At 43.3% G+C, this 18,590-nt stretch overlaps 1 protein-coding gene and 1 long non-coding RNA gene across 4 annotated transcripts; both read right to left on the bottom strand.

Annotated features, from left to right (window-relative positions):
* Positions 1-4,222, bottom strand: LOC121541780 (calcium-binding protein P). Of its 3 annotated transcripts, XM_041851076.2 has the most exons (3): positions 3,922-4,221; positions 2,571-2,944; positions 1-2,462 (listed from the first exon to the last, which is right to left on the bottom strand). In XM_041851076.2, the coding sequence occupies exons 2-3, from the start codon at positions 2,932-2,934 to the stop codon at positions 1,204-1,206; spliced, it is 1,623 nt and encodes a 540-aa protein (XP_041707010.1). In that variant the 5' UTR covers positions 2,935-2,944; positions 3,922-4,221; the 3' UTR covers positions 1-1,203. The 3 variants fall into 3 exon arrangements, with proteins under 3 accessions (XP_041707010.1, XP_041707009.1, XP_041707008.1); XM_041851075.2 differs by having other exon boundaries at positions 1-2,939; positions 3,922-4,222; XM_041851074.2 differs by having other exon boundaries at positions 1-2,944.
* A 2,795-nt stretch (positions 4,223-7,017) lies between these two features.
* LOC121541197 lies at positions 7,018-8,230 on the bottom strand. Its single transcript, XR_005995726.1, has 3 exons — positions 8,064-8,230; positions 7,786-7,862; positions 7,018-7,670 (listed from the first exon to the last, which is right to left on the bottom strand). It is a non-coding gene; the product is annotated as an uncharacterized LOC121541197 (long non-coding RNA).
* Between the last annotated feature and the right edge of the window lie 10,360 nt (positions 8,231-18,590).

Genomic DNA, 18,590 nt, shown 5'->3' with positions numbered 1-18,590 from the left:
TGTGTTTTATTTAGTTTTTATTCATCCTGTACCTGGAAGAATACATCAGTCAGATTTGAGCAATATTTAAAGGCCAAGTAACATTCACCATTTAGTTCTAGCATGGCAAAGTGGTTATTTTAAAGTTCCAAAACACATTAAAAGAATGCATGTTGTATGTTCCTCACTAAATACATGCTTGGGAAAAAAGGAAAAGAGTTGTTTATATCCATTCGGCAAGAGAAATAAGTGCACTTCTGATAACCAGGGGACAGGAGGACATGGAGAGGGAGACTAGATGGGGAGGTAGAGAGGTATGGGACAAGGTAATAGGACATTTTTTAACCAATTGCTGCAGACCACATAAGATGGACCCTTTACAGTACAAATATAAACATCACAGCAGAGTATAATGTACCGTTTAGTTCACACAAAAAACATTTCTGACCAAATTGATTTCCAGCTAATATCTGGCAGACAGGTGACATAATGCTTTATGTAACGTGGAACCACACTGGCAAAAGACACTGAATCCCCAGTCAGGTGATAGCTTCCTTATTTCATGTTCTATCACATAATAACACATAACAGGTTACAATTGGCTAAAATTGAAATTGGTTAGTGCCTACGTACAACCTGATAGATATCCAGAGTCAATAGAAAGCTTTATACTGTATGTCCTTGTAGTGTTTGTGTGTTAGTGTTAGTGTTATATACAGAGATATATCGTAATAGATACACAGATACAATATTAAAGCATCATGCATTTGGCATGACCTGACCAAATTAGTGTTTTACAGAACAAAATACAGTGATCAACAGAGTATTCTACCAGAAACTGCTCTGAAACAATGCAATGAAAAAATAAGTGCAATAGAAAAGAAGTCTAGAAGTACTACAGCGAAGATCCAAATTGACAGGGGATCAGTGCAAATGTTAGAGACACAAATGAGATGGGCCATTAGACAAACAGTAAAACTATATTTAAGCTCAAATGTCCCCATAAAATGTGGAGGAAATTGACCTTATCGTGCACCTGTGTCCCTGGAAGTTATTTTCCACTGACTTCCTTTCCATCATAATGACACCTGATAAGTGAAAGGAGTGGTTATATCTCCACCTTACTTATTTAACCTATTCTCACAAGATATCAGTGGCATGATGAGGAAGGGGGACTATGAAATGAAGCTATTCCAGACAACAGGGACACACCTAATGTATGTCTCAGTGCAGCAGAAGAGTGCTGCTCAGGACCATGAGGAGGCTGGTTATCAGCTGTACCAGCCCCTGACCGAGGGGGTTGCTGCGACTGTTCAGATTTTTGTTGTTGTTGTTGTTGCTGCCGCTGCTGCTGCGTTCAGCTGTCTGCTTCTCCAGGAAGATCTCTGAGTAGTTTATGTACAGCTCCACACACTTCCGGTTCTTCAGCTGCTCCACCAACGCAGGGTAACCAATCTCTTCAATGCTCACTGTGGGGCCGTCAACCTCCTCCTTATCTTCTCCAGCTATCTCCCCAGGAGCAGGGGTGAGAGGCTTCACTTTGTCTGTTCCCTCCTGGTTGCTAGCTGGACTGCTGTTCCCCACCTCAGGAGTGATGGGTATGCTCTGGCTGTTGGATCCCTGGGGGTTGTTCATCTGGTTGTTAGGTGTGGCCTGGGAGTCTCTGCCCTGGTCCTGCAGAAGGTCTTTTCTCTTCATGCAGGTATCCATGAAGCTGTCGTAGGACTCTGCCCGCGGTGGTACTTTGTAGGTGTAGTCCCGGCCATAGTCGTTTTCGTCTGTGGAGCGTTCGCCGTATTTGCTGTACATGTAGTTGTTGTAGGACTGCTCCTCCTGAGGGTTGCGGAAGTTGAAGTGTGGACGAGGGAAACGCCCAAGGCCGTAGCCAACCGCCATACCTGCCACGGCCCCAACCCCTGCAGCCATAAGAGCCTTCTTAGCAAAGCCCTTGGACTGAGTAGAGGGGTAGTGCCCCATACCCTGAACTGAGCGTGAGAAGGGAGAGCCACCTCCCATACCTCCGTGCCCACCTCCATAACCATAGCCTCCACCATAGCGGGGACTGAGGATCTTATTGTTTGGGTTCCAGTTGGGTTGGTAACCTCCTCCCATCCCTCCACCAGGGTAGCCCCCTGCCTGCCCCCAGCCAGTATTTCCCCCTCTTACTGGGTAACCTCCAGCTGGGTAACCTCCGGCTGGGTATCCCGGATTGACTCCTCCTCTCCCTGGGTTCTGGTTGGGGTAGCCTCCTGCTGCAGGATAACCACCAGCTGCAGGATAACCACCCGCAGCGGGGTAACCTCCAGCTGCTGGGTTCTGGTTAGGATATCCCCCAGGATTTGCCCGGCCTGGATACTGCTGGTTGGGATAGCCACCTGCTGCAGGATAGCCACCAGCAGCTGGGTAACCTCCAGCTGCAGGATTCTGGTTTGGATATCCCCCAGGATTGGCTCTGCCTGGATACTGCTGGTTGGGATAGCCACCTGCTGCAGGATAGCCACCAGCGGCTGGGTAACCTCCAGCTGCAGGATTCTGGTTTGGATATCCCCCAGGATTGGCTCTGCCTGGATACTGCTGGTTGGGATAGCCACCTGCAGCAGGGTTTTGGTTAGGATATCCTCCTTGGTTGGTTCCCTGGCCTGGATACTGCTGGTTGGGGTTTCCACCTGCTGCAGGGTATCCACCGGCTGGGTTCTGGTTCTGATTGGTACCTCTCCCTGGATAACTACCTCCTGCTGGGTACGGGTTGGGGTTCCTGTTGGGGCTCTGGGGTTGTCTGGGGTAGCTTCCCGTCTGTGTGTTTGATGTTTTCGCCGGATTTTTTTCTGAGCCCCTGTTGTTGGATGATGTCTTTTTGCTGCTACTGCTGCCACTTCTCTTGGCCCATGTAGAGTCAGTATGAAGCAGAGCCAGGAGGGCCAGAGACACCAGGGCCAGCTCAAACAGCTTTCCCATGATGACTGCCCTGGAAAAAAATATGATGATGTCATTAACAGTAAGTACTTGGACCAATAATTTTTCTGAAGCCTCATCTCGTTATTCCTGTTGACTTAAAACTGAGCTAACCCTCTCATGTCACTGACACTCCTGTCACTGACTGTATAATTGATTTGCTTAATTAGTTTTCTGGATATCAAATATAAGCCAAAGCCTACCCTGTTCTGTTGCCAGAAGATTAACCTTAAAGTAGCCTAACAGAAAATTAATGTAACATAATATTATTAGGGACAAGATTTCCCTGATTGTTCAATAGGCTGCATAGAATTCCAGAGAATTCCAGCAGTTAGGCCTATATTTTTCAGCTTTTATTTAGGCTAATCAGTAGGCTAAACATAATAAAATAGGCTACCACGGTGCCATAAAAGCCAACAAATATCCAAGGGCAGTTTGGCAGTTTTATTAAAAATAAAATATGGCATAGGCTATATATAATTTGCTTAATTAGTTTTCTGGATCTCAAGTATAAGCCAACGCCTACCCTGTCCTGTTGCCAGAAGATTAACCTTAAAGTAGCCTAACAGAAAATTCATGTAACATAATATTATTAGGGACAAGATTTCCCTGAATGTTCAATACGCTGCATATAATTCCAGAGAATTCCAGCAGTTAGGCCTATATTTTTCAGCTTTTATTTAGGCTAATCAGTAGGCTAAACATAATAAAATAGGCTCCCAAGGTGCCGTAAAAGACAACACATATCCAGGGGCAGCTTGGCTGTTTTATGAAAAATAAAATATGACATAGGCTATATATAACTGGACGTGAAGGCAAATTAAGCTATATGCGCAGTTCTATTTTTCGGAACCGGACCCGATATTCGCATATTATGTTACGGTCTTTTTCAATAAAATGGCGCTCTAGCGCTTTTACGCAGGACAGCCCGGGCTGTATGGTCACCTGCTACTCCTTTATAACTAATGTGAATATCGTAAAATAACCTACCGTTGGTGATTCGAGACGATTCTGTACCCTTTGTAGAAAAGTAGTATTTTTCATCCGTTTCTCTGTTATGGTTCTGTGTCGTTCGCTCACTACTTTGATTCGGAAGGGAGGTGTTCCTATTTATCACCGCACATAGGCTAGCCTGGCTACGTCAGTCACCACGGCACTACTAGCTATAATAAGTTTCATGTTTTACAAACAAAACCACATTTTCTTACCTTACACAAGAAATTGAACTATATTTTAAGACCATTAAATACTCTACCAACAAAAAAGCTGTTAGAATTATACATGTGTGTATGCCCCTTAAGATCCTTGTGTAATGTGATATTGTCCCCCTAGCCCAGGGTTTCCCAAACTCGGTTCTGGGGACCCCAAGGGGTGCACATTTTGGTTTTTGCCCTAGCACTACACAGCTGATTCAAATAATTAACTAATCATCAAGCTTTGATTATTTGAATCAGCTGTGTAGTCCTAGGGCAAAAACTCAAACGAGCACCCCATGGGGTCCCCAGGACCGAGTTTGGGAAACGCTGCCCTAGCCCAATTGTCCTTTGTATAGTCTTTATATATAATAATAATAATAATAATAATAATAATAATAATATTATTAATAATAATAATAATAATAATAATATGCCATTTAGCAGACGCTTTTATCCAAAGTGACTTACAGTCATGTGTGCAACATTTTTACGTATATATACTTGTGTTCCCCCATGTACTTTTTGTATTGATTTGTTGTTAATAATAATAATATATCTTTTCATGCTTGCTGAGAGAATGCGAAGACTGTGCTAAGCTGTCATCAAGGCAAAGGGTGGCTATTTGAAGACTCTCAAATATAAAATATATTTTGATATGTTTAACACTATTTTGGTTACTACATGATTCCATATGTATTATTTCATAGTTTTGATGTCTTCACTATTATTCTACAATGTAAAAAGTAGTAAAAATAAAGAAAAACCCTTGAATGAGTAGGTCTGTCCAAATCTTTGACTGGTACTGTATGTAGGCTGTTCATGAAGTGCCGATGTGTAGCCTAGATCAGGGGTTCCCAATGTGGGGTCCGCGGACCTCCAGGGGGTACTGCAGGAGGTCCAAGGCCAGATCTCAACATATAAAATAAAAACATGTAGGACAACAATAATTTGTTCATGAATATTGCTAGCAACAACAGATTAAACAAATTTTGGACAAGGGATCCGTGGAAAACGTTTGGGTGCAATACAATGTAGGCTAATATTATTCATCCACAATTTATGTTCTTAACCCTTAAAGCTCAGACGCATAGGGTTGTCAAATCTTTGCCTGCCGACAGTACTTAGCACCTCTTAGTCTCGGCAGTCAATTTATTTTGTGTTCACACAGCAAAGACCTTGTAAGTCGTCAGCCTTGTTAAAATACTCCAAACCAGAAGTTGGCAATAGCTTTGTTTGGCAATGCATATCAGTGCGTATTGCTTATGGTCTAGATTCCAAGCTATCTGCGCCAATGTTGCTATTTTGCAGAAAGACCCTTGTTGATACTAGCCAGATGCCCACAGCTATATAACTACCTAGCAAGATGACGAGGAAACAATTTAATTCACTCTCCATAATCACATACTGCCAGTGCCAGCCCATAGCAAAATGTTTAGCTAGCTAGCTAACGTTAGCATATTTGCTAAATAGCTAAGGACACTAACTCGACAGTTAACACATGCAGCTGTTTCATGGAAACTAGCTAATCCATTGTGATTTAATTATAATGTCAATACTAGCTACAGTGGTTAGCTAGCTTGGAGAAAGTATTTAATATTGTGTGTATTGCATCTGTGCACTTAGCTAGCTACCATCCCATAGCCTACATAGAGCTCGCCAGCTTGTAGTCCTAAAATCCGGAAATGACTGGTTCGTTCAGCCATTCCTATGGGGAAAATGAATGTGGAAAGAATAGGGTTTGGGGATGAATGCCGGAAATAAGGTCTGAGATTAACAGAGACTTAGAAGATCTTATACGTTTTGTTCTATGAGATAATATCAGTCAGTTATAGCATGACCTTTATGAATTATGAAGCCTTTATGTGCTTTTTTTAAATTACATAAATGCTTCACAATTTTACAAAAAGTGACATTGGCTGATAAAGATTATCTCACAGGATATTGGTATCCACAGTACTCCAACTTAATTATTCTTGTATTCCCAAAAAATTTTGTTTTGAACATAATGCACTGTAATTCAATCTTTAAAACAGCAAAATGTTATCTCTTCCCCAAGGCAAAAATGTGTAGAATTGCAAAAAATTCCTTTAAAGCTGCAACATCTTCTCTCTGATGCAAAGACAGGGGCCTTTAAAATGTTCTTTCCCAGGGCCTGTCTTGCTTAGTCTGGCCATGCACTGCAGAAGTAATTGTACAACTTTTATTGCACTCTATGGACAGTGGAGACGTCATAATACCCATAAAACCTAGCAGTCAAACACAGAAATATTCAAATCATTTTTTCACTATTCATTTTTCCCATAGGGGATTTTAAAACCACTTCAAATAAGGTCTGTGTTTCATGTAGGCTTTCTCTGACGTGACGTTTTGACAACAGTGTAAATCTCTCTCGGACAAGGTGACTTTTATCAATATATTCGGCTCCATTTACTTTCAGATTCGAAAATTCTAATTTGCATCAAAGTAGACATAATGCAAGACTACAAATCCCTGCAAGTTCCTGCATGTCATCTCTAGCTAGCTACTACCTACCTTGATCCAAAATGAAAGATATATTGAACATTTTCATTTATTGTTCCATATTTGATATAACTAATATTTGTTGGCTTGTTTATGAATTTGGTTATGTCTTTTTAGGAAAACTATCCTAGTAGCAGTCAGATATTTACAATGTGCCATGAATACCAGGCTAGTTTTTTGCAAAGAAGCTAGCTAGCTACCTACATGATATTAGCAACATACCTTTATTTTACCAGATCCTTTTCTCCTTCAGCTGGTGGAGGAGTATACCAAACATTATGAGGATCTTCCTAATATTGAGTTACAAATGGAGAAAAACTGGATGTGTAAGGTAGGTTTAATATAAAATACTAAGTTAACTCCAGCAGAATGACAAACACACTTAACAGACCCAAAACAAGGAAGCCATGCCTAAACACAGCTATATCAACACCCTTCTTGTCAATTTAACACTGTCCATGTTGCTGCTGTCAATTGTGAGCAGCACATTTAACACTGCATTCAACGGGAAGGGAAAGGCGATACCTAGTCAGTTGCAGAACTGAATGCATTCAAACGAAATGTCTTCCACATTTAACCCAACACCTCTTCAGTCTGAACCCCAGAATAAGCAGGAGGACAGCATTACACAGGTGAAAAAAAGGTAGCAAAAACAGTACACCACAACACTTAAACGTGTTACTGAGTCTAGATGTTATCCAATTAGGAGAAGAACAAGAGAAGGAAGCAGCATGGGGAAAATGGGTGAAGGTAGGGTGGGTTTATAGAGATAAGATGGAGAGTTCCAAAGTGTCTGAAGTTGAGGGACCATGGGGCATAAAAGGCATAGTGTGGAATAAGGGGTAGCTAGAGGGATGGTTGGCCATGGAATAAACATAAAACGGGGTGCTGATGTGCTTCTGCACCCCTTTTAGGTTGTTGTCACAAATATCCGGCCCATGTCCAGTCATACTCGGGGTCTCAGCATGTGTCCCTCGACGTCATTCTGTCTCAGTTGCAACATTCATCATGGTCATCGTGTGTCTGTGAATCACAACATTAAAGACGATGAATGATCACAGCATTTCCACAAATTGAGCCATACACAATACAATTTAAGCAATGAGGACAGCATTTTGTTGACTACATGGTGGTTTACATTATGTCTACTGTGTGTGAATGATGGAAGAATCTTGCCCCAGCTGTAGTGCTGCTTAAATGTCTTCGGGTCTGCATCTATAAAGGTCAAGTACAAAATGGAGGAAGTTAACAATCAGTGGCTTAGATTGAATTCAATGTTGACACTAATGATAAACTAAGCAATAAGATGCAACAAACTACTACACATATGAAAGACTGTACCACACAGGCCAGTACATTGACCTATAGATGGAGAGGAACCTAAAGGTACATACAGTAACAACCAATACTACTCACCGACAGTGCTGCCTTGGCTGCAGTTTTCTAGTCCGCAGCTGCTCCCTTCTTCTTAGCAGCCACCGCCTTGGCATCAGTCAAGTTAAACTTTAACTTGAGAATGGATCATGCGTTATATATCAATACCATCTAAATGAATCCCACTCCCCACCCTCAATTGTACACTAAGTAAGGTGGAATATTTTGCTGGTATTTTACAAATGTTCCGTCCCAAAAATAAATAACTTTTCTCCGGGGTAACCCAGTATTTCCCGCCAAAACCAGAAGTGTAATTCAAAAGCATTATAAAGCATATAAATAGGCCTATGTCTGGATTTGATTAGAGCTTTGATCAAAAATTCAAGCCTGATGCTACCTGAGAAAAACATAAAAGCCCATAGACGTAGCTAGCTACATGCTCTCTTGGGTAAATAAATGAAACAAGCTCAAGTAAGCTAATCGTTTTGAGTGTGAACTGTATTACTTTACTGATCGAACCCGGGTCTCTAGTGACGCCTCTAGCACTGCGACGCAGTGCCTTAGACCGCTGTACCACTCGGGAGGCACCGCAAATTCTATTTTAATTTTGAAATATAATAGGGCCTATTTGTATAATTAGTAGGTTGACACATACAGTGCATTCGGAAAGTATTCAGACCCCTTGACTTTTTCCACATTTTGTTATGTTACAGCCTTATTCTAAAATGGATTGAATAAATAAAAATGTATCATCATCAATCTACACACAATACCCCATAATGACAAAGCGAAAAAAAGGGTTTTAGAAATGTGTGCAAATGTATTAATATATAAAAAAACGAAATACCTTATTTACATAAGTATTCGGACCCTTTGCCCTAAGACTCTGAATTGAGCTCAGGTGCATCCTGTTTCCATTGATAATTCTTGAGATGTATCTACAACTTGATTGGAGTCCACCTGAGGTAAATTCAATTGATTGGACATGATTTGGAAAGGCACACACCTGTCTATATAAGGTCCCACAGTTGACAATGCATGTCAAAGCACAAATCAAGCCATGAGGTCGAAGGAATTGTCCGTAGAGCTCCGAGATAGGATTGTGTCGAGGCACAGATCTGGAGTAGGGTACCAGAAAAATATCTGCAGAATTGAAAGTCCCCAAGAACACAGTGGCCTACATCATTCTTAAATGGAAGAAGTTTGGAACCACCAAGAGTCTTCCTAGAGCTGGCTGCCCGGCCAAACTGAGCAATCGGGGGAGAAGGACCTTGGTCAGGGAGGTGACCAAGAACCCCCTGGCCAGACGGAAGTCACTCCAAGTAAAAGGCACATGACAGCTCGCTTGGAGTTTGCCAAAAGGCACCTAAAGATGCTCAGACCATTAGAAACAAGATTCTCTGGTCTGATGAAACCAAGATTGAACTCTTTGGCCTGAATGCCAAGATTCACGTCTGGAGGAAACGTGGCACCATCCCTACGGTGAAGCATGGTGATGGCAGCATCATGCTGTGGGGATGTTTTTCAGCGGTCTCTGAATGTCCTTGAGTGGCCTAGCCAGAGCCCGGACTTGAACCCGATCCAACATCTCTGGAGAGACCTGAAAATAGCTGTGCAGTGACGCTCCCCATCCAACCTGACAGAGCTTGAGATGATTTGCAGAGAAGAATGGGAGAAACTCCCGAAATACAGGTTTGCCAAGCGTGTAGATTCATACCCAAGAAGACTCAAGGCTGTAATCGCTGCCAAACATGCTTCAACAAAGTACTGAGTAAAGGGTCTGAATACTTATGTAAATGTGATATGAGTTTTTGATTTTTAATACATTTGTAAAAATGTCTAAAAACCTGTTTTTGCTTTGTCATTATGTGGTATTGTGTGTAGATTGATGAGGGGAAAAAACAATTGAATCAATTTTACAATAAGGCTTTAACGTAACAAAATGTGGAAAAAGTCAAGGAGTCTGAATACTTTCGGAAGGCACTGTACACCTTTCATAATATTTCCCCTTATGTTATTAGCCTACCACCTCTTTTTCTCTCTAATGTTGCTTCATTCCTTCCTCGCTTTCAACAGTTAAATTAAATACGTTTCGTTGTCCTTATCTTCATCATTCGAATGACATGCTTGAATAATATATGACTAGAATTAGAGCAAGTCTCTTCTTCTTATTGGTGTCCTTTAGTAGTGGTTTCTTTGCAGCAATTGGACCATGAAGGCCTGATTCACACAGTCCCCTCTGAGCAGTTGATGTTGAGAAGTATCTTGTTACTTGAACTCCGTGATGCATTTATTTGCGCTGCATTTTCTGAGGCTGGTAACTCTAATGAACTTATCCTCTGCAGCAGAGGTAACACTGGGTTTTCCATTCCTGTGGTGGTCCTCATGAGAGCCAGTTTCATCATAGCGCTTGATGGTTTTTGCGACTGCACTTGAAGAAACCTTCAAAGTTCTTGAAATGTTCCAGATTGACTGACCTTCATGTCTTAAAGTAATGATGGACTGTCGTTTCTCTTTGCTTATTTAAGCTGTTCTTGCCATAATATGGACTTGGTCTTTTACCAAATAGGGCTATCTTCTGTATATCCCCCCTACCTTGTCACAACACAACTGATTGGCTCAAACGCATTAAGAATGAAAGAAATTCTACAAATTAACTTTTAAGAAGGCACACCTGTTAATTGAAATGCATTCCAGGTGACTACCTCATGAAGCTGGTTGAGAGAATGCCAAGTGTGTGTAAAGCTGTCATCAAGGCAAAGGGTGGCTATTTGAAGAATCTCAAATCTCAAATATATTTGGATTTGTTTAACACTTTTTTGGTTACTACATGATTCCATATGTGTTATTTCATAGTTTTGATGTCTTCACTATTATTCTACAATGTAGAAAATAGTAAAAATAATGAAAAACCCTGGAATGAGTAGGTGTTCTAAAACTTTGACTGGTACTGTATATCTTTACCATATCTATGCAAACTAGTATTCTTCCTGAAGATTTGAAAATTGCCAAAATTATCCATCTTTATAAATCTGGGGATCCAATATATTTTATAATATAATAATAATATGCCATTTAGCAGACGCGTTTATCCAAAGCGACTTACAGTCATGCGTGCATACATTATTTTAATTTTTTTTGTGTATGGGTGGTCCCGGGGATCGAACCCACTACCTTGGCGTTACAAGCGCCGTGCTCTACCAGCTGAGCTACAGAGGACCATTTTACAAGTTATCGCCCAATATCTGTACTACCATGTATTTCTAAAATCCTAGAAAGATTGGTTTATACGAGAATGTTGAAACATTTAAATAAACACTGTATTCTATATGAGCACCAATATGGTTTTCGTAAAAACTACTCCACAGATATGGCTCTTTTGCAACTCGGGGATAAAATCTTTACAGCCCTTAACAACAATTAACACACTCTTGGCATCTTTTTAGATTTATCAAAAGCGTTTGACATGGTTGATCATGAAATATAACTTTCTAAATTGCATTATTATGGTTTTCATGATTATACATATAATTGGTTATATAGTTATGTTTATGATAGAGAACAATTTGTTTATGCAAATGGAGGTGCATCTACCAAGGGCAAGATATCCTGTGGTGTGCCTTCTACCGTACTTCCCATTCTCTTTGCTGATGATACCAATTTGATTTTATCACACAAGAATTTTGATTCACCAATTAATGAAGCCAACACAGGTATGGCCAACATTTCTGAATAGTTCCAGATAAACAAATGATAATTAAATGCTAAAAAAAAAATCAACTTTATTGTATTCACTAGTAAGAATAAGAAATATTGTATAAAAAAATAAAAATAATAAAAATAGGAGCCAGAATCTCAATTGTTGGGAATGAAATGGAACAAGTCACATCCACTATATTCATTGGAGTTCTAATTGATTCAAAGTTATCATCTCGGAAAGATCATATTCTATTTGTCTGTAGCAAAGTGATGAAATCTGTTGGTGTCATCAGAAAGATTAGTGGTTCATCATGATTGCTTCCTAACTCTATACTATAGCTTCATTTACCCATATATCTCATTTACTGTAATCATGTCTGGGCCAGTACATATGCCTCCTACCTACACATATTACTCATCATACAAAATACATTTGCAAGACTAGCCAACTCCTCTAATTACCTGGCTCTATCTGCACCTTTGTTTAAGAAACTCAATATCTTGTCTATTTACGACATTAATGTACGCCAATTATGCACTTTCATCTACAAATACTCATACCTCCCAGACAGTTTACCTGAACCCTTCAATGGATTCTTCCAGATTAATTCTGAAATCCATCTATATAAACACAAGACACTGCGATAACCTTCACCCTCCCCACTGCCGCACCTCACATAGTCAATTCTCTATCAGATACAGAGGTACCATACTCAGGAATTCTTATCTTCACATTGCCAAAACCTCATCATCCCTCAATAACTTCAAGCGAAGACTGGGGGTCAGCTTGATGAACCAAACTACCCAATAATCCCCTCCATGTAGCCTAACTCACACACTCACACATAATCAAACATTGTTTTTCTTTAACAGATTGAACAAACTTTTTTTTAACTTATATATTCACCTATACAGTGGGGAGAACAAGTATTTGATACACTGCCGATTTTGCAGGTTTTCCTACTTACAAAGCATGTAGAGGTCTGTAATTTTTATCATAGGTACACTTCAACTGCGAGAGACGGAATCTAAAACAAAAATCCAGATAATCACATGATATGATTTTTAAGTAATTAATTTGCACTTTATTGCATGACATAAGTATTTGATACATCAGAAAAGCAGAACTTAATATTTGGTACAGAAACCTTTGTTTGCAATTACAGAGATCATACGTTTCCTGTAGGTCTTGAACAGGTTTGCACACACTGCAGCAGGGATTTTGGCCCACTCCTCCATACAGACCTTCTCCAGATCCTTCAGGTTTCGGGGCTGTCGCTGGGCAATACGGACTTTCAGCTCCCTCCAAAGATTTTCTATTGGGTTCAGGTCTGGAGACTGGCTAGGCCACTCCAGGACCTTGAGATGCTTCTTACGGAGCCACTCCTTAGTTGCCCTGGCTGTGTGTTTCGGGGTCGTTGTCATGTTGGAAGACCCAGCCACGACCCATCTTCAATGCTCTTACTGAGGGAAGGAAGTTGTTGGCCAAGATCTCGCGATACATGGCCCCATCCATCCTCCCCTCAATACGGTGCAGTCGTCCTGTCCCCTTTGCAGAAAAGCATCCCCAAAGAATGATGTTTTCACCTCCATGCTTCACGGTTGGGATGGTGTTCTTGGGGTTGTACTCATCCTTCTTCTTCCTCCAAACACGGCGAGTGGAGTTTAGACCAAAAAGCTATATTTTTGTGTCATCAGACCACATGACCTTCTCCCATTCCTCCTCTGGATCATCCAGATGGTCATTGGCAAACTTCAGACGGGCCTGGACATGCGCTGGCTTGAGCAGGGGGACCTTGCGTGCGCTGCAGTATTTTAATCCATGACGGCGTAATGTGTTACTAATGGTTTTCTTTGAGACTGTGGTCCCAGCTCTCTTCTGGTCATTGACCAGGTCCTACCGTGTAGTTCTGGGCTGATCCCTCACCTTCCTCATGATCATTGATGCCCCACGAGGTGAGATCTTGCATGGAGCCCCAGACCGAGGGTGATTGACCGTCATCTTGAACTTCTTCCATTTTCTAATAATTGCGCCAACAGTTGTTGCCTTCTCACCAAGCTGCTTGCCTATTATCCTGTATCCCATCCCAGCCTTGTGCAGGTCTACAATTTTATCCATGATGTCCTTACACAGCTCTCTGGTCTTGGCCATTGTGGAGAGGTTGGAGTCTGTTCGATTGAGTGTGTGGACAGGTGTCTTTTATACAGGTAACGAATTCAAACAGGTGCAGTTAATACAGGTAATGAGTGGAGAACAGGAGGGCTTCTTAAAGAAAAACTAACAGGTCTGTGAGAGCCGGAATTCTTACTGGTTGGTAGGTGATCAAATACTTATGTCATGCAATAAAATGCTAATTAATTACTTAAAAATCATACAATGTGATTTTCTGGATTTTTGTTTTAGATTCTGTCTCTCACAGTTGAAGTGTACCTATGATGAAAATTACAGCTGTGTTGTTTTGATATTTTTTTGTGTGCTTTTGTTTTGTACTAAATTGCAAAAAAAAATACTTTAAAATTAAATATATATATATATATATATATCCCTTCCCTGATGGACAGCTAGCATGTCACCACCCGTGGGGTCTGGGGAAAAGTCTACACAAACGATGAGCTAAAGTAACTAGCTAGCTAAACGTTAGCTAAATATCTCTGCCCTGGTGGGCTAACATTAGCTAGCATGTCATCATGTCGAAAAATGTGACTACACGAACGGTGAGCTAACGTTAACTAGCTGGCTAGCTAGCTCACAAAGGACTTGTGGGCACAATGTTTTCCCATACAAAACACAAAACGGTTTTGTTCCACGAGTGCATCTGTTGTACATGACTAATCAAATGACCTGTGAAGTCAGTTATACATGTCAGCAGGGATGAAAATTAAGCTAACCCGAGGCTAGTACTTTTCAGACTGGGCTAATAGACAATGTGCCAAACTAGCGTGACACAGCAGTGAAATGGCTAGTAGAAAATGTGCCAAACAAGCCTGACACTGCAGTGAAATTTTGCCTTTACAAACATTGCATCCCCCATTCTCATCGATGGGGCTGTAGTGGAGCAGGTTGAGAGCTTCAAGTTTCTTGGTGTCCACATCACCAACAAACTAACGTGGTCCAAGCACACCAAGACAGTCGTGAAGAGCGCACGACAAAACCTATTCCCCGTCAGGAGACTTGGCATGGGTCCTCAAATCCTCAAAAGGTTCTACAGCTGCACCATCAAGAGCATCCTGACTGGTTGCATCACTGCCTGGTATGGCAACTGCTCAGCCTCCGACTGCAAGGCACTACAGAGGGTAGTGCGTACGGCCCAGTACATCACTGGGGCCAAGCTTCCTGCCATCCAGGACCTCTATACCAGGTGGTGTCAGAGGAAGGCCCTAAAAATTGTCAAAGACTCCAGCCACCCAAGTCATACACTGTTCTCTCTGCTACCGCACGGCAAGCGGTACCGGAGTGCCAAGTCTAGGTCCAAGAGGCTCCTAAACAGCTTCTACCCCCAAGCCATAAGACTCCTGACCATCTAATCAAATGGCTACCCAGACTATTTGCATTGCCCCCCCTCTTTTACGCTGCTGCTACGCTCTGTTTATTATCTATGCATAGTCACTTTAATAACTCTACCTACATGTACATATTACCTCAATTACCCCGACTAACCGGTGCCCCCACACATTGACTCTGTGCCGGTACCCGCTGTATATAGCCTCGCTATTGTTATTTTACTGCTGCTCTTTAATTAATTTGTTACTTTTATTTATTTATTTTTTAGGGTATTCTTTCTTAAAACTGCATTGTTGGTTAAGGGCTTGTAAGTAAGCATTTCACTCTAAGGTCTACACCTGTTATTTTCGGCGCATGTGACAAATACAATTTGATTTGATTTAGGACCTGAATGTTACACGGGCTAGTAGAAATTGTGGTCTGCTGGCCAGTGCCCAAAATCCTTATGTTCCATCCCTGCATGTCAGTCCCTTTCAGACGATCCCCCATCACTGTTGGTCCTCCTCAGTGACCTCACGGCTGATATTTTTAACTTTCCTCTTGAGAATTAGAAGAATCAGAAGTACAGTCGTATAGCTCATCGCAATATTTCACCTCTTCCCGCAAATAGTACCCTAGACTGTCCTGATCATCTAGTTGAGCATTCCAGATAATTCCTCCATCCCAGCAGAAATGTCCCATCCACATAGTAGGATTTTATATGTGCAGACCAAAGCCCAGTCTATTTGACAGTTACTATAGTCAAGTCTGTGGGTTATGGTATTTTAATATAGATGTTACCATTTTAGTAATCATCTTAGCTAGCTAGTAAAAGTAACTTCTTTTTTTTGTCTTTCAGATGGGCGGACTGGAAACCCAGTGACAGCACTCGGGTCTGCAGCTGCCATTTTCCGGTGGGAATGAGAAATGGCCCTGTATTTACCAGAAAGGTAGCGAATCCACCATTACAGAAGAGGAAGATCCAGACTGTTGATTGGGAAACAAAAACAAACAATGAGGCATGTTTGTCCAAGATGGGTTTGGTGTTATGATAAACAATGCATTTTTTGTCCAGATAAAGATGTTGATACGGCATTGAAAAAGACCCACCACTGACCAAATGTCTCTTTGTTTTCCATTCCAACAGGAGTGCATCCCTCAGGCCTTCCGGTGCATGGGCATCCTGTGTCAGTGTGATCCGAGAGCAAGAGTCCAGTTGTAATGTCAAGGGGTGCTGAAGGTGGGTGTGGTGCAGGAATCAAGCGCAGGACGCAGAAGCTCAGTCCAAAAGACTTTAGTGAAATATTCACGTAGTAAATGAGCACAATAAGCCCGGAGGCGAAATAACGGCGCACACAGGCGTCAAACAAACGGCGCACTAACATGTGCGAAAACCTCTCCAAACACTGGAGGGAAGTACGTAGCTCAAACACCAAAACAGAAGAGCAATCACACACAACCACAGACACACACAACGAGAACTAAATAGGACACTAACGAGGACTAACTAGACACAGGTGTACAACATCAAGACAAAACCAAACGAACATGAAACATAGATCGGTGGCAGCTAGTACTCCGGGGACGACGACCGCCGAAGCCTGCCCGAACCAGGAGGAGGAGCAGCCTCGGCCGAAACCGTGACAGTACCCACCCCTTGACGCGCCGCGGCTCCAGCCGTGCGCCGACCCCGGCCTCGGGGACGACCAGGAGGACGCGGAGCAGGGCGCGCGGGATGGTCCCGGTGGAACTCCGACAGGAGAGATGGGTCTAGGATGTCCCTCCGCGGCACCCAGCACCGCTCCTCCGGGCCGTACCCCTCCCACTCTACGAGATACTGGAGACCCCCCATCCGGCGTCTTGAGTCCAAGATGGACCGAACGGTGTACGCCGGAGCCCCCTCGATGTCCAGTGGGGGCGGAGGAGTCTCTCCTATCTCACCTTCCTGGAGTGGACCAGCTACCACCGGCCTGAGAAGAGACACATGGAACGAGGGGTTAATATTCTTATATTCAACAGGTAGATGTAACCTATAACACACCTCGTTCAATCTTCTCAGGACTTTAAAAGGCCCCACAAACCGCCGACCCAGCTTCCGGCAGGGCAGGCGGAGGGGTAGGTTTCTGGTAGAGAGCCAGACTCGATCTCCGGGTGCGTACACCGGCCCCTCACTGCGGTGGAGATCGGCGCTCGCCTTGTGACGACGGATGGCCCGCTGCAGGTGGACGTGGGCAGCGTTCCACGTCTCCTCCGAGCGCCTCATCCAATCATCCACCGCAGGGGCCTCGATCTGGCTCTGCTGCCAAGGTGCCAGAACCGGCTGGTAACCTAACACACATTGGAAGGGGGTTAGGTTGGTAGAGGAGTGGCGGAGAGAGTTCTGGGCCATCTCGGCCCAGGGAATGTACCGAGCCCACTCCTCAGGCCGGTCCTGGCAATACGACCTCAGAAACCTACCCACATCCTGGTTGACACGTTCTACCTGCCCGTTACTCTCCGGGTGGTACCCTGAGGTAAGGCTAACCGAGACCCCCAAACGCTCCATGAACGCTCTCCATACTCGGGAGGTAAACTGGGGGGCCTCGATCAGACACTATATCCTCGGGTACCCCGTAATGCCGGAAGACGTGGGTAAATAGGGCCTCTGCGGTTTGTAGGGCAGTAGGCAGACCCGACATAGGGAGAAGACGACAGGCCTTAGAGAACCGGTCCACAACGACCAGGATGGTGGTATTCCCCTGAGAGAGGGGAAGGTCTGTCACAAAATCCACCGAGAGGTGGGACCATGGTCGTTGTGGAACGGGCAGGGGTTGTAACTTACCCCTGGGCAGGTGTCTGGGTGCCTTACACTGGGCGCACACCGAGCAGGAGGAGACATAAACCCTCACATCCCTGGCTAACGTGGGCCACCAGTATTTAGTGCTAAGACAATGCACTGTCCGGCCAATACCCGGATGTCCAGAGGAGGGTGACGTGTGAGCCCAGTAAATGAGTCGATCCCGAATCTCGAGCGGAACGTACTTCCGACCCTCAGGACACTGTGGAGGGCTGGGGTCGGTACGCAACGCTCGCTCGATTTCAGCATCGACCTCCCACACCACCGGTGCCACAAGACAAGACTCCGGTAGTATGGGAGTAGGCTCAACGGACCTCTCCTCCGTGTCATACCGCCGGGACAGCACATCTGCCTTACCATTCTGGGACCCAGGGATGTACGTGATTTTAAATACGAACCTGGTGAGAAACATACTCCATCGAGCCTGGCGAGGGTTCAGTCTCCTCGCTGCCCGGATGTACTCCAGGTTCCGATGGTCAGTCAAAATGAGGAAAGGGTGTTGAGCCCCCTCAAGCCAATGCCTCCACACCTTAAGGGCCTGAACTACAGCTAA

Source organism: Coregonus clupeaformis, chromosome 27 (genome assembly GCF_020615455.1).
Source record: "Coregonus clupeaformis isolate EN_2021a chromosome 27, ASM2061545v1, whole genome shotgun sequence".
Classification (NCBI taxonomy): domain Eukaryota; kingdom Metazoa; phylum Chordata; class Actinopteri; order Salmoniformes; family Salmonidae; genus Coregonus; species Coregonus clupeaformis.
This window is presented reverse-complemented; position numbering and strand designations above follow the sequence as displayed.